General features: G+C 35.1%; 1 protein-coding gene across 1 annotated transcript in view; it reads left to right on the top strand.

Moving 5' to 3' along the window:
* MMS22L (MMS22 like, DNA repair protein) overlaps positions 1-15,884 on the top strand; it is a 145,758-nt gene that overhangs the window by 120,562 nt on the left and 9,312 nt on the right. The window contains exons 22-24 of the mRNA XM_030809481.1: positions 1,340-1,503; positions 11,659-11,755; positions 13,507-13,674. Of these exons, the coding sequence (XP_030665341.1) occupies positions 1,340-1,503; positions 11,659-11,755; positions 13,507-13,674 (429 nt within the window). The remainder of the gene's footprint in view (positions 1-1,339; positions 1,504-11,658; positions 11,756-13,506; positions 13,675-15,884) is intronic.

Raw genomic sequence — 15,884 nt, 5'->3', positions numbered from 1 at the left:
TCCTATTTACTTAACACACAGTGAAAATGTTTTTCTCGTGGTTTATAGTTGAAGGCTTTTTTTTTAATACTCAAAAAAGATATAGAGATTGCTTTCTATGACTTCTTCCATGCCATGCTTCTCTATTCCTGCACTCCCTCTTCTGAGTTAGGGCTCTTTCCTCTGAATTCCTGAGAATTCTGTGCTTATCTTTGTCAAAAGCACCAGTATGCTATATTATAATTGTCTTTTTCTTTTTCTCATTTAACTTCTCCACTAAGTGGTGGGCCTCTTGCTTTCAGAGACCATATTTTATTCAATTCTATATTCTTGTTCTTAGACATGTACCTGGCATTCCACTGGTGCCCAATATATGTTTGTTCTAGGCATTAGGAATTCGGCAGTAAACAAAATTAGACAAAACCTCAAAGAATGAATTTTCTAATATGTAGTATTTGTTGGAAGTCACTGTAGGGAATAGAAATAATTACTAAGACATAGTTCCTGTCCTTAAGTTTATAATACTTAGTGGTTTCTATTTCTTATGGTTATTATTACTTTGCAAATATATATATATATAATGGATGTCTAGTTTATATTTAGCTGTATTTGACAGATTTTCACATTGTCTAGACATTTGTAGAAACTAAGCAATTCCAACTTTATTCACTTAATAAATATATACTGAACACTTGTTATGAGCCTGGACCTGTTCTAAGAGGTGAGAATATACAAAGATGAGTCAAATTATTATCCTTATGGTCTCTCTTGAGTTCTAGTACTAAATTTTGTCTTGTCTTGAGAGATAATACTAAATCCTAAATTAGTTCTCTGAGTCTTTAACTTATTGGAGTAAGGAAGGAGATAAAGCTTGAATGTCCTATCTTATTCCTAGGACAGTCCTCTTTATTTGGAAAAATAAGACTCCTTCCAAGTCCTTAAATAAATAGATATGAAGAGAGAGTTCTTTATGCAAATTTGACATTAGAGAAAGTGTTGCGGCATTGAGGACCCAATAGAGGAGATCAGACTTGTATTAGAAAGGAAAAAAAAAATCCACAAATTAACAGTTAGGCTTTCATTTGGATTTTGAGTTCATTTTAAAACAAGGTTGCTTTCAATTTAGTTTGTGACTATATTGTGCTTTGGCCCTCAGAGCACACCAAAAGGATATACAGTCAGTCATTGCTTCTAAAATCTTATGTTTGAAGATAGCATGGTAAAATATACATACTTTATGTAAGTGGCACTGTATTAATTTGAGGGGTAAATTTTGCTAGTATCTTTAAATTATATGCCATTTGGTCTTGCTGTATTGAAGCTTTAAGCAGAGAATAAACAAAATTTTGCTTCTTTTCAGGAAATCCTATCTTGAGTATAAGGGGTCCTCACCTCCTCCTCGCTTAGCATCCATTCTGGCCTTCATCCTCCAACTCTTCAAGGAAACTAACACAGACATTTATGAAGTTGAACTACTCCTCCCTGGCATTTTAAAATGCTTGGTGTTAGTCAGTGAACCACAAGGTTAGTTTGTTTGTAAGCTTATTTTTGTTACCATTTTCTTTTCACAAGTTAAGAAACTACTGTTTCCCATCAATTTAATGGATAGTTACAAAATGTATGTGATTCTTTTATATCTGTTGATATGGGTTATGGTTAAAGAATAAACTCCAGCTAGCAGCTCAGATTAGGTATGATAAAATGGTTGAAAACTGAGATGTTTTGGTCCATTTTAGTTTTGGTTTTTTTTCTCCCCTGGAGGCATAGTTTATTTAAGGGTTACTTCCCTTGATTAGATTTGTTAACCTCTCAAAGAATATTTGTTCAATCTGACTTCACTATTAAAGGCAATTCGTTAAATATCAAGTAATGAGAGATCATCATACTTTTTTTATTCAGGTTTTTGCTGGAATATCTAAGCTGATTTTTGAGGCAAACCAGTAGGGGTCCTTTGATTCTACTCCTTTTGTTTTCAGTCTCATCAGCCTTACTTCCAGTGATTGCTTTAAAATAACACTTATTGGCCTGGCATAATGGCTCACACCTGTAATCCCAGCACTTTGGGATAGAGCTCTTAGGTCAGAATAAATCTCAAGCACTGACCTCAAAGGAGCCTGAATTTGATTAGATTAGTCCTTAAAGCAATTTATGCCCCAGGGTATTACTAAAAACATTAAAACAATCACCCAGAATTAATTAGTGGAGCTTAACAGCTGAGTGTGATCAGGGAAAGGGACAGTCAAAGAGAGTCCTGCCAAAACCATTGTCTTCACATGGAGACCGTGGGCATACCTGAGGTTACATCACCTCAGGAGCAACATCTAAGGCAGTGAGAGGGCAAGAGGAGGAGTAGACTTCATTATTTAAAAAGCCCAATTTTCACCAAAAAATTACAGGACATGCAAAGAAACAGAAACGTACAATCCATATACTGAGAATAAAAGCAGGCAACAGGAACTGCCCGTGAGAGCAGTCAGATATTGTCTTTAATAGACAAAGACTTCAAAGTAACTATTATAAATATATTCATAGAACTAAAGAAATGTGTGATAAATGAAGAAAAGGAAAGTGTGGTGGCAATAGGGAAAGAAATTTTATGAAAAGAACCAAATGGAAATTTTGCTGAGTTGAAAATTTCACCAGAGGGGCCCATTAGTGGATTAGAACTGGCAGAAGAAAGAATTAGCAAACTTGAAAATAGATCCGTATAGATCATACAATCTAAAGCACAGAGGAAAAAAAAATGAAGAAAATGAACAGAGCTGTTGGGAAATGTGGAACACCATTAAGTGCACCATATATACAACAGGTGAACCAGAAGAAGAGAGAAAGCCAAAAAAATTGAAAATAAAATATAATTTATAAAATTTTTTCAAGTTTATTCAAGAATATTAACTTAGACATTCAGGAAGTTCCACTAACTCCAGGTAAGGTAAATGCAAAAAGATCCACAAACAGATACATTATAGTAAAGATGCCAAAAGCTAAAGGCAAAGAGAAAATCTTGGAAGTAGCCAGAGAAAAATGACTCATCCTCTACAAGAAACCCTGGTAAGATTAACAGCTGACTTCTCAGAGGAAACTGGGGGCCAGAGACAGTGGGATGGCATTCAGAGGAATTAAAGCAGGAGTGTAGAGGGGGAACTGTCAACCAAGAATCTTTTTTCAGTAAAGCTACCTTTCAAAACTGAAGGTGAAACAGACATTCTCAAATAAATTAAAACTGGGAGAATTTGTTGCTAACAGACCCACCTTTTAACAAAATGCTAAAGGAAGTTTTTCAGACTGAGACTGACCCCAGGCAGTAATTCGGATCCACATAACACACAAAAGAATTCTAGTAAAGATTATCATATAATTATTAAGACAGTATAAATGCACATTTTTTCCCCTTTATTCTCTTAACTGGTTTTAAAAAAGCATTTGTATAAAATAATATTGTTGGGCCTATAACATATAGAAATATAGTATTTTACCAATAACAATAAAAAGGAGGTGGTGAGAGCAAAACAGTATTAGGCTAAGGAAAGGACTCCACATGGCAACTCAAATACCCAGGAATAAATGAAAAAACAAAAAAAAACAGAAACAATAAATAAGAAGGTTAATACAGGATGAGTATTCTGTATCCAAAATGCTTGGGGACAGAAGTGTTTTTTGTATATCAGATTCTTTTGGATTTTTGAATATTTGCATATATATTATGAGGTATCTAAGCAGGAGGACTCAAGTCTAGACATGAAATTCATTTATGTTTCATATACACCTTAAACTTGTAGCCTGAAGGTAATTTTTTATAATATTTATAAATAGTATATGCAGCCTGTCACATGAAGTCAGGTGTGGAATTTTCCACTTACGGCATCATGTCAGCTCAAATACTTTCAGATTTTGAAGCATTTGGAGTTTTGGATCTTTGGAATGCTGGACCTATATAGCAGAAGTTAAGATATGTATTTGCTGTTCTCTCTTTTCTTAGCTTCTTTGAAAGACATAAATTTATATAAAGTAAAAATTGTAACAGTATATTTTTAAGTTTTAACATTTGTAGATATTATATAATAAGTACAACAATACAACAAAAAGGGAGAGAAAGAAATAGAGCTATATAGTGCATAGGATTTATGTTTCTATATTTCACTAGAATTAGTATAAATTTGAAGCTCTGATAAGTTAAGGTATATATGGTTAGCTTAGAGTGACCACAAAGGAAATAGTTCAAAAATAATTAATAATTAAATCGGCTAAATGCCCCGATTAAAAGACACAGACTGGCAAATTGGATAGAGTCAAGATTCATCAATGTGCTGTATTCAAGAGACCCATCTCAACGTGCAAAGGCTCAAAATAAAGGGAATAAGGAAGATTTACCAAGCAAATGGAAAGCAAAAAAAAAAAAAATAATCAGGAGTTGCAATCCTTGTCTCTGATAAAACAGACTTTAAACCAACAAAGATCAAAAGAGACAAGGCCATTACATAATGGTAAAGGGATCAATGCAGCAAGAAGAGCTAACTATCCTAAATATATATGCACCCAATACAGGAGCACCCAGATTAATAAAGCAAATTCTTAGAGACCTAGAAAGAGACTTAGACTCCCACACAATAATAATCGGAGACTTTAACACCCCACTGTCAATATTAGACAGATCAATGAGATAGAAAATTAACAAGGATATCCAGGACTTGAACTCAGCTCTGGACTAAGCAGACCTAATAGACATCTACAGAACTCTCCACCCCAGATCAACAGAATATACATTCTTGCCAGCACCACATCACACTTATTCTAAAATTGACCACATAATTGGAAGTAAAACACTCCTCAGCAAATGTAAAAGAACAGAAATCACAACAAACTGTCTCTCAGACCACAGTGCAGTCCAATTACAACTCAAGATTAAGAAACTCACTCAAAACCACACATGGAAACTGAACAAGCTGCTCCCGAATGACTACTGGATAAATAACAAAATGAAGCCAGAAATAAAGATGTTCTTTGAAACCAGTGAGAACAAAGATACAACGTACCAGAATCTCTGGGACTCATTTAAAGCAGTGTGTAGAGGGAAATTTATAGCACTAAATGCCCACAAGAGAAAGCAGAAAGATCTAAAATTGACACCGTAACATCACAATTAAAAGAACTAGAGAAGCAAGAGCAAACAAATTCAAAAGCTAGCAGAAGACAAGAAATAACTAAGATCAGAGCAGAACTGAAGGAGTTAGAGACACAAAAAAAACTTCAAAAAAATCAATGAATCCAAGAGCTGGTTTTTTGAAAAGATCAATGAAATAGACCACTAGCCAGACTAATTAAGAAGAAAAGAGAGAAGAATCAAATAGATGCAATAAAAAATGATAAAGGGGTTATCACCACCGATCCCACAGAAATACAAACTACCATCAGAGAATACTATAACACCTCTACACAAATAAACTAAAAAATCTAGAAGAAATGGATAAATTCCTAGACACATACATCCTCCCAAGACTAAACCAGGAAGAAGTCAAATCTCTGAATAGACCAATAACAGGTACTGAAATTGAGGCAGTAATTAATAGCCTACCAACCAAAAAAAGCCTAGGACCAGACAGATTCACAACTGATTTCTACCAGAGTTACAAAGAGGAACTGGAAACATTCCTTCTGAAGCTATTCCAATCAATAGAAAAAGAGAGGGAATCCTCCCTAATTCATTTTATGAGGCCAGCATCATCCTGATACTAAAACCTGGCAGAGACACAACAAAAAAAGAACATTTTAGGCCAATATCCCTGATGAACATCAATGCAAAAATCCTCAATAAGGTACTGGCAAACCGAATCCAGCAGCACATCAAAAAGCTTATCCACCACGATCAAGTTGGCTTCATGACTGGGATGCAAGGCTGGTTCAACATATGCAAATCAATAAACATAATCCATCACATAAACAGAACCAATGACAAAAACCACATGATTATCTCAATAGATGCAGAAAAGTCCTTTGACAAAATTCAACAGTACTTCATGCTAAAAACTCTCAATAAACTAGATATTGATGGAACGTATCTTAAAATAATAAGAGCTATTTATGACAGACCCACAGCCAATATCATACTGAATGGACAAAAACTGGAAGCATTCCCTTTGAAAACCAGCACAAGACAAGGGTACCCTCTTTCATCACTCCTCTTCAACATAGCATTGGAAGTTCTGGCCAGGGCAGTCAGGCAAGAGAAAGCAATAAAGTGTATTCAGTTAGGAAAAGAGGAAGTCAAATTGTCTCTGTTTGCAGATGACATGATTGTATATTTAGGAAACCCCATCGTCTCAGTCCAAAATCTCCTTAAGCTGATAAGCCACTTCAGCAAAGTCTCAGAATACAAAATCAGTGTGCAAAAATCACAAGCATTCCTATACACTAATAACAAAGAGCCAAATCATGAGTGAACTCCCATTCACAATTGCTACAGAGAGAATAAAATACCTAGGTATCCAACTTACAAGGGATGTGAAGGACCTCCTCAAGGAGAACTACAAACCACTGCTCAACAAAATAAAAGAGGATACAAACAAATGGAAGAACATTCCATACTCATGGATAGGAGGAATCAATATCGTGAAAATGGCTGTACTCCCCAAAGTATAGATTCAATGCTATTCCCATCAAGCTACCACTGACTTTCTTCACAGAATTGGAAAAAAAACTATTTTAAATTTCATGTGGAACCAAAAAGAAGTGTGCATAGCCGAGATAATCCTAAGCAAAAAGAACAAAGCAGGAGGCTACTTTGTCATGCTACGTGACTTCAAACGATACTGGAAGGCTACAGTAATCAAAACAGCATGGTACTGGTACCAACACAGATATCTAGACCAATGGAACAGAGCAGAGGCCTCAGAAATAACATCACACATCTACAACCATCTGATCTTTGACAAACCTGACACAAGCAATGGGGAAAGGACTCCCTCTTCAATAAATGGTACTGGGAAAACTGGCTAGCTGTATTCAGAAAACTGAAACTGGATCCATTCCTTACACCTTACACAAAGATTAACTCAAGATGGATTAAAGACTTAAACATAAGACCTAAAGCCATAAAAACCCTAGAATAAAATCTAGGCAGTATCATTCAGGACATGGGGATGGGCAAAGACTTCATGATTAAAACACCAAAAGTGATGGCAACAAAAGCCAAAGTATATAAATGGGATTGAATTAAACTAAAGAGCTTCTGCACAGCAAAAGAAACTATCAGCAGAGTGAACAGGCAACCTATAGAATGAGAAAAAATTTTTGCAATCCATCTGACAAAGGGCTAATATCCAGAATCTACAAAGAACTTAAACAAATTTACAAGAAACAAACAACCCCATCAAAAAATGGGCAAAGGATATGACCAGACACTTCTCAAAAGAAGACATTTACGCCACCAACAAACATGAAAAAATGCTCATCATCACTGGTCATTAGAGAAATGCAAATCAAAACCACAGTGAGATACCATCTCACACCAGTTAGAATGGCGATCATTAAAAAGTCAGGAAACAACAGATGCTGGAGAGGATGTGGAGAAATAGGAATGCTTTTACATTGTCGGTGGGAGTGTAAATTAGTTCAACCATTGTGGAAGACAGTGTGGCGATTCCTCAAGGATCTAGAACTAGAAATACCATTTGACCCAACAGTCTCATTACTGGATATATACCCAAAGGATTATAAATCATTCTACTAAAAAGACACATGCACACATATGTTTATTGCAGCACTGTTCACAATAGCGAAGTCTGTTGTGAAGTCATCAATACTTGGAACCAACCCAAATGCCCATCAATGATAGACTGAATAAAGAAATGTGACACATATACACCATGGAATACTGTGCAGCCATAAAAAAGGATGAGTTCATGTCCTTTGCAGGGACATGGATGAAACTGGAAACCATCATTCTCAGCAAACTAACACAAGAAGAGAAAACCAAACACCGCATGTTGTCACTCATAAGTGGGAGTTGAACAATGAGTACACATGGACACAGGGAGGGCCACATCACACACTGGGGCCTGTCAGGTGGTGGTGGACTGGGGGAGGGAGAGCATTAGGAGAAATGCCTAATGTAAATGACGAGTTAATGGGTGCAGCAAACCAACATGGCACATGTATACATATGTAACAAACCTGCACATTGTGCACATATACCCCAGAACTTAAAGTATAATAATAATAATTTAAAAATTTGAAAGGCTACATTAAAAAATATTCATTTAATGTAATAAGAAAATAGTAAAGTAGATTAAAGAAACAAACACATGAGTCATTAAGAAAACAAAAAGTAAAATTGCTGATGTAAATCAAACTATGTCAGTAATAATACCGTGTGAAAGGATTGACCAGTCCAATGAAAAGGCAGAGATGATCACAATGGATTCTTAAAAAAACAAGATCTACCTGTATGGTATTTACAGGAAACACTATAGATTCACAGATATAAATAGATTGAAAGTAAAAGGATGGGAAAAGATAGTTATGCAAGCAGCAACCACAGAAAGCTTAAGTGACTATACTAATAGCTTAATATGAATTACTAATTTATATGGAATTACAGGGAATCCAGAATAGCCAAATCAATCTTGGAAAAAGAAGAGGAAAGCTCGAAAACGCATACTTCTTGATTTCAAAACATGTTACAAAGCAACAGTAATCAAGACAAGTGATAGTGGCATGAAGATAGATATGTAGGTCAATAGAATAGAATTAAGCATTCAGAGATAAACCCATGTTTATGGTCAACTGGGGTTTTTTTGTTTGTTGACAAGAGTGCCAAGACAATTTAATGGGGGAAAAGTAGTCTTTTCAACAAATTTTGCTAGGTCAAATAGCCGCATGTGAAAGAATGAAGCTGGACCCTTGTTTCATACCACATACGAAAACTAACCTAAAATGAATCATAGACCTAAGTGTCAGAGCTAAAATTGTAAAAGTCATAGAAGAAAATATAGGAATAAAATCTTCATGACCCTGGATTTGGCAATGGATTCTTAGCTATGGCAATAAAAGCATGAACCACAAAAGAAGAGAGAAATTAGACTTCATCAAGAATTAGGAGCTTTTGTGTTTCAAAGGACGCTGTTAAGAAAGTGAAAAGACAACCCACAAAAATTGGAAAAAATACTTGTAAATTATATGTGATGATAAGGAGTGTGCATCTGTAATATATAAATAACTCTTAAGAATAAGTGGACAAATAACTGAATTTAAAAATTGGCAATGAATCTGAATAGACATTTCTACAAAGAAAATAAACAAATGGCCAATAAGCACCAGAAAAGGTGTTCAACATCATTAGTCACCAGGGAAATGCATATCAAAACTACACTGAGATATCACTTCATACCCACAAGGTTGGCTATAATGAGGGAGTCAGATAATGAAAAAGATTGGGGAAGATGTGGAGAAATTAGAACTCTCATTTAATGCCGTTGGGAATGTAAAATCATGTTGCTACTTTGGATAATAGTCCGGTAGTTCCTCAAGTGGTTAAGTATGGAGTTACTGTATGACCCAGCAATTTCACCCCTAGATATATATATATTTAAGAGAAATGAACACGTATGTCCACACAGAAACTTGTAAATTAATTTTTATAGCAGTATTGTTTATTATAGCCAAAAAGTAGAATACTCATCATTTGATGGATCAATTTAAAAATTTTGATACATTTATACAATGGAATATTGTTTGGCTATAAAAAAGCATGAAGTACTGAAACATGCTATAACATTGATGAATCTTGAAAACATTATTCTCAGTGAAAGAAGCCAGTCACAAAAGTCACATATTATTTCATTTATATGAAATACCCAGAATATTTAAATCTATAGAGACAGGTCTCTATAGGCATGGTGACTTACGCCTGTAATTCCAGCACTTTGGGAGGCTGAAGCAGGTGGATCACTTGGGGTCAGGAGTTCGAGACCTGCCTGGCCAATATGGTGAAACCACGTCTCTTTTAAAAATACAAAATTAGCCGAGCGTGGTGGCATGCACTTGTAATCCCAGTTACTCGGGAGGCTGAGTCAGGAGAATTGCTTGAACCCGGGAGGCAGAGGTTGCAATGAGCTGAGATCATGCCACTGCACTCCAGCCTGGGCAATAGAGGGAGAGTCCGTCTCAAAAAAAAAAAAAAAAAAAAAAAAGATCTGTAGAGACAGTAGGTTAGGAATTGCTTAGAAGGAATCAGGATAGCTAAAGAGTGTGGAATTTCTTTTCAAGATATTGAAAATATTGTAAAATTGTAATGATGGTTGTACAACTCTGAATATACTAAAAGCCATCGAATGGTATACTTTAAATGGGTAAACTGTATAGTATGTGATTTATATGACAATAAAGCTCTCCTTTTAACAAATAAAAAGGCCGGGTGTGGTGGCTCACACATGTAATCCCAGTGCTTTGGGAGGCCAAGGTGGGAGGAACACTTGAGACTAGGAGTTCGAGGCCAGCCTGGGCAACATAGTGAGACCTCCTTCTCTACAAAAAGCTTTTTTAAAAAATTAACCAGGCATAGTGGCATGTACTTGTAGTCCTAGCTACTTGAGAGGCTGAGGTGGGAGGATTGCTTGAGCCCAGGAGATGGAAGTTAGAGTGAGCTATCATCACACCACTTCTCTAGCCTGGGTGACAGAGCAAGACTCTGTCTCTTAAAAAATAAAATAAAATACTCTTTTTTTAAAAAAAAAAAAAAGGTAGTTCAGTTAAAGAAAAAATAAACTGCATCTAAAATGAGAAGTTATTTTAAAAAGTTGTAAAAAGTTTTCCCAAGTAAAAGGCAAGGATGCTGTATGTTCCTTAGCCGCAAGCCTCATCCCATGGAAAACATTCTCTACTCCCTAATATTCATTAAGTTCATGTTCATCATATATTTTGTGCTCCTGCTATAATTTAGGGTTACAGTTTCTGAACTTTTTTTTATTCTTGGAAAAAGCACTTTTTTCTCTGGTTTCTTATATTTAATGTGTCAAAAACAACGTAAGAATTTAGTAGCATTCAGAACGTATTGGGTTTTCTACATCCTTTCTTGGTATTTTTGCATTATTTTTGTGTACAAGCACACAATTTTAAAGGATTTGGTTAAATATTTAAAGAATGTAAGTATTCTTTTTATACTTTGTTATCCTTTGAAAGGAAGATAGCATCACAAACAACATTTTTGCATACATATTTGGCTAATTTTAAGTGAAAAGAAATTGTTCGTGGTATCTAGTTTGCTACTTTATGTTTGTGAGGGGGTGGGCAGAATATGCTTATGAATTTTTAAAAAATCAATCTGCCTGTCTGTAAATCAGCTGAATTTTTAAAGGCTTGCTTTTGTCGGTATGTTACTGTTTGTAGGATTAGGATGATGTAACGTTTTTTAATATGGGCACCTTTTTAAGAGAAAAATAGGTCTTCATGTATTATTTCAGACTAAAAAGTAGACTTTTAAACTTTTATATTTTCTTAAAATGGAAGATAGGTATACTTTAGAATAAAACAAAAACTTAGAAATATTTCATTTTGAAAAATAGAAAAAGGATGTACATACTTTAAGAAAACAACATATTTTTCTAAATCAAGAGTGTTCATAAAAATGAGGATCCAGATGGTCAATTCAGACACAGTGCGTAATGCTATAATTTTTCCTTCTAGTTAAAAGGCTGGCCACAGAGAACCTGCAATACATGGTAAAAGCCTGCCAAGTGAGGTCAGAAGAAGAACCTTCCGCCCAGCTGACTTCTGTGTTTAGGTAACTGGGAAATATGCCAACTGGCAAGGAGACTATTGCCAGCCATTTGACAGCCAACATGTTTTTTAAATAACTAATTATCCAAAACATAACGTGTTACTACTTGTTTATAGTATTTCAATTATTGTATTTTTGGCAGTAGTTTTGTTACATTGTGATGTTTTATTGAAAAATAAAAGTGCCAGTGAAAAAGATAAGTGAGGGGACTTAAAATTACCTGTGAATTTAGTGAGGAAGAATCTTGCATGAGCAGTCATGTGTCTCTTAACGATAGGGATAAGTTCCAAGAAATGTGTAGTTAGCCAGTTTCATCCATTGTGTGACCATCAAATAGAGTGTACTTATACAAACCTAGGTGCTATAGCCCACTCTGCACCTAGGCTATATGGTATGGCCTAATGGTCCTAGGCTACAAATCAGTGTAACATGTCTCTGCACTGAATACTGTAGGCAGTTGTAACACAGTGGTAAATATTTGTGTATCTAAATGTATCCAAACATAGAAAAGGTACAGTAAAAATGCAGTATTTTAATTTTATTGTACTGAACTACCATTGTACATGCTATCTGTCATTGACTGAAATGTCATTATGTGGTCCTAGGCTGGGTTTGAGAGGGTAAAGTGGGAAATGTGAGTCATGATGACAGGTACACAGGCCTTCAGACCTTGCTAAACATGTTCCACTGGATCCATTGTAGAAGTACGTGTCACTGCTTTTCTGACTTGCTTTAATATACTAACTGTAGCTTCAGAAAGCTCCGTTATGTTTAATTTGTGAAGCATGGACTTCATAGAAGTAGATCTGTTGTTCATAAGAATAACAATGCAACTCGAGGCATATTTTCTTTTTCTTCCCTGTGTTGTTCCCTTTAGAGTCTTGTGCTGTTAGGGCAGTACATTTTTGTATTTCTTTCTGAAGATTTCTTCCAGTTCACCTTTATTATTCCTATCTCTGCCTTACCACTACCATGATAAATAATTTGTGTTCGTTTCCTTCATTCTATGTTGGATCTTTGATACCTCCATTTTTCTCATCACATAATTAGTGCCTGTCAAGTGGTTATAGTTTATTTAAATTGTGATCAGTCAGTAACAATGGATTTGTGAAAATTGTGAAGCCCTAGGAGGGGAGAAAAGGATTTGCTATGATCAAAGATTGAATGTTATCTATAATTTACTAAGCGAGGTGGCTTTCATTTTGTTGATTGGTAGTGGAGGGTACAGGTTTTAAGGCTAAAATATAGAATTTTTATTTATAAAGACCTTCTATGGGTCTAAAGTCTTTTGTTCAGTTAAGGAACATAAAAATATATTAGGAATAACTTGCTTTCCTCATAAAAATATTATTTGACTTATATAGAGCTACAAAGAACTAAAAAGTAACTAGGAAATCTGACTTTTTTCTCTTACTGTCTCCCATATCCTTTCCACTCGGATTTCAATATGTAGAATATTGCAAAAAAGTCCCGGGATTAGATTTTTACCCCTTCTCCCCTCCCAAGCTTCTAACTCTTCCCTTCCCCGCTCCTTCACACAGTGCTTTCACTTTGGTCATGGCTCAACTTAAATAAGCCACTTCAATTCTTTATTTTAAAGTGTTTTAAATAGTTTTCATATTGCATCCAGATTCTTACAGTAATCTTTTATTAAATGATCTTTGTTATGTTCAGTTCGTAGTTGATTGCCACGTAGATACCAGCACAAGGAATTGCCCCAGGAGTAATCCTAAATAAACCTGTTTTACTTTCAGGCAGTTTATCCAGGATTATGGTATGAGGTACTATTATCAGGTTTACAGCATTTTAGAAACAGTAGCAACATTGGACCAGCAGGTTGTCATCCACTTGATTTCTACCCTCACTCAGTCTCTGAAGGATTCAGAGCAGAAATGGGGACTTGGCAGGAATATAGCACAAAGGTATGTTTGATAATTTAATTACATTGGGGGGGCAGTGATTATAAAATCTATATTTCATTTTATAGAAATGATTTATTTTCTTATTCCCCAAAATTTGGGTATGTTCTTTTGAGATGAAAAATGTTTCAGTACTGTGATTGTTATCAGTTTTACAAAGTGTGAATAGAAGTAGCATGGCTTATCAGCAAACTTGGCAAAATCAATACATAGATTTGCATGTTTTTCCTTTCAAAGTGACCGCTTTAGAAATCTGTATATTTCAGCAGTACTGCTGTTGCTCAAAACGCATTTCAGTGTTCCTCATTGGGAAGTGGACTTCATAGCCTTGGATGTCTTGTTTTTTAATAAAATTTATGGTGGCAAATCATAACCGTTTGAGGGATGCTTGATTTATTTAGTCAACTGTATCGTGTATCTAGTGAATAAGTGACCCAATTAGATAATATAGGTTTTTGTCAAAAATAGGAAATAAGACTTTTTTTTAATAGGCTCATAACCCAACTGAAAATAGTGCTGGACTATTTAGAGTCTCAACATTGTGGGAATAAGCATATATTTATTTCTTAAAGAAATTGTTTTAGAGTAGTCAGTACTCACAGTGGAATTTTTATGTCCTAAAGGTTATTAAAGAATCAAAATACAGTTATGTGTTGCTTAACGACAGGGATAGGTTCTAAGAAATGTGTAGTTAGGCGATTTCATCATTTGTGAACATCAAATAGAGTATTACACAAACCTAGATGGAATAGCCTATATCGCACACCTAGGCCTATTGCTCCTAGGCTACAAACTTGTATAACATGTTACTGTACTGAATACTATAGACAGCTGTAACATGATGGTAAGTATTTGTGTATTTAAATATATGAAAACATAGAAAAGGTACAGTAATTATATGGTAGCAAAGATTTTACAATGATACACCTATATAGGGCACTTACCGTGAGTGGAACTTGCAGGACTGGTAGTTGCTCTGGGTGAGTCGGTGAGTGAGTGGTGATAAATGTGAAGGCCTAGGCCAGTACTGTACACTAGTGTAGTAGACTTTATAAACATAATACATTTAGAGTACATTAAAGTTATTTTTAAAATTTTTAGTTTTTCAATAATACATTAACCTTAGCTTACTCTTTACCTTTAAAATTTTTTTTAAACTTTTTTACTCTTGTAAAAATACTTAGCTTAACACACACATTGTATAGCTGTACAAAAATTTTTTTTATATTCTTGAATAAGCTTTTTTCTATTTTAAAATTGTTTTTTATTTTTAAACTATTTTGTAAAAAATGAAGACACACACGCATTAGCCTTGAGCCTATACAGGGTCAGGATGATCAACATCACTGTCTTCCACCTCTACATCTTATTTCACTGGAAGGTCTTCAGGGTCAATAACGCACATCATTCTCAGTAAACTATCGCAAGGACAAAAAACCAAACACTGCATGTTCTCTCATAGGTGGGAATTGAACAATGAGAACTCATGGACACAGGAAGGGGAACATCACACTCCGGGGACTGTTGTGGGGTGGGGGGAGGGGTGAGGGACAGCATTAGGAGATATACCTAATGCTAAATGACGAGTTAATGGGTGCAGCAAAACAACATGGCACATGGATACATATGTAACAAACCTGCACATTGTGCACATGTACCCTGAAACCTAAAGTATAATAATTAAAAATAAATAAATAAATAACGCACATGGAACTGTCATCTCCTATGATAAGGAAGCCTTCTTCTGGAATACCTCCTGAAGGACCTGCCTGAGTCTGTTTTACGGTTAACTTTTATTTTTATAAGTATAAAGAGGAGTACACTCTAAAATAACAATAAAAAGTAAAGTATAGTAAATACATAAACCAGTAACATGATTCTTTCTTATTATCAAGTATTACATACTGTGTATAGTTGTGTGTGCTAAACTTTTATATGACTGACAGTACAATAGATTTGTTTACACCTGCATCACCACAAACAACACGAGTAAGGCATTACACTAAGACATTACAATGGCTACAACATCACCAGGCATTAGGAATTTTTCTTTTTTTTTTATTATTATTATACTTTAGGTTTTAGGGTACATGTGCATAGTGTGCAGGTTTGTTACATATGTATCCATGTGCCATGTTGTTTTGCTGCACCCATTAACTCGTCATTTAGCATTAGGTATATCTCCTAATGCTGTCCCTCACCCCTCCCCCCAC

Source organism: Nomascus leucogenys, chromosome 3 (assembly GCF_006542625.1).
Source record: "Nomascus leucogenys isolate Asia chromosome 3, Asia_NLE_v1, whole genome shotgun sequence".
NCBI lineage: Eukaryota > Metazoa > Chordata > Mammalia > Primates > Hylobatidae > Nomascus > Nomascus leucogenys.
The sequence above is the reverse complement of the archived record's forward strand: the minus strand, read 5'-3'. Positions and strand labels throughout refer to the sequence as shown.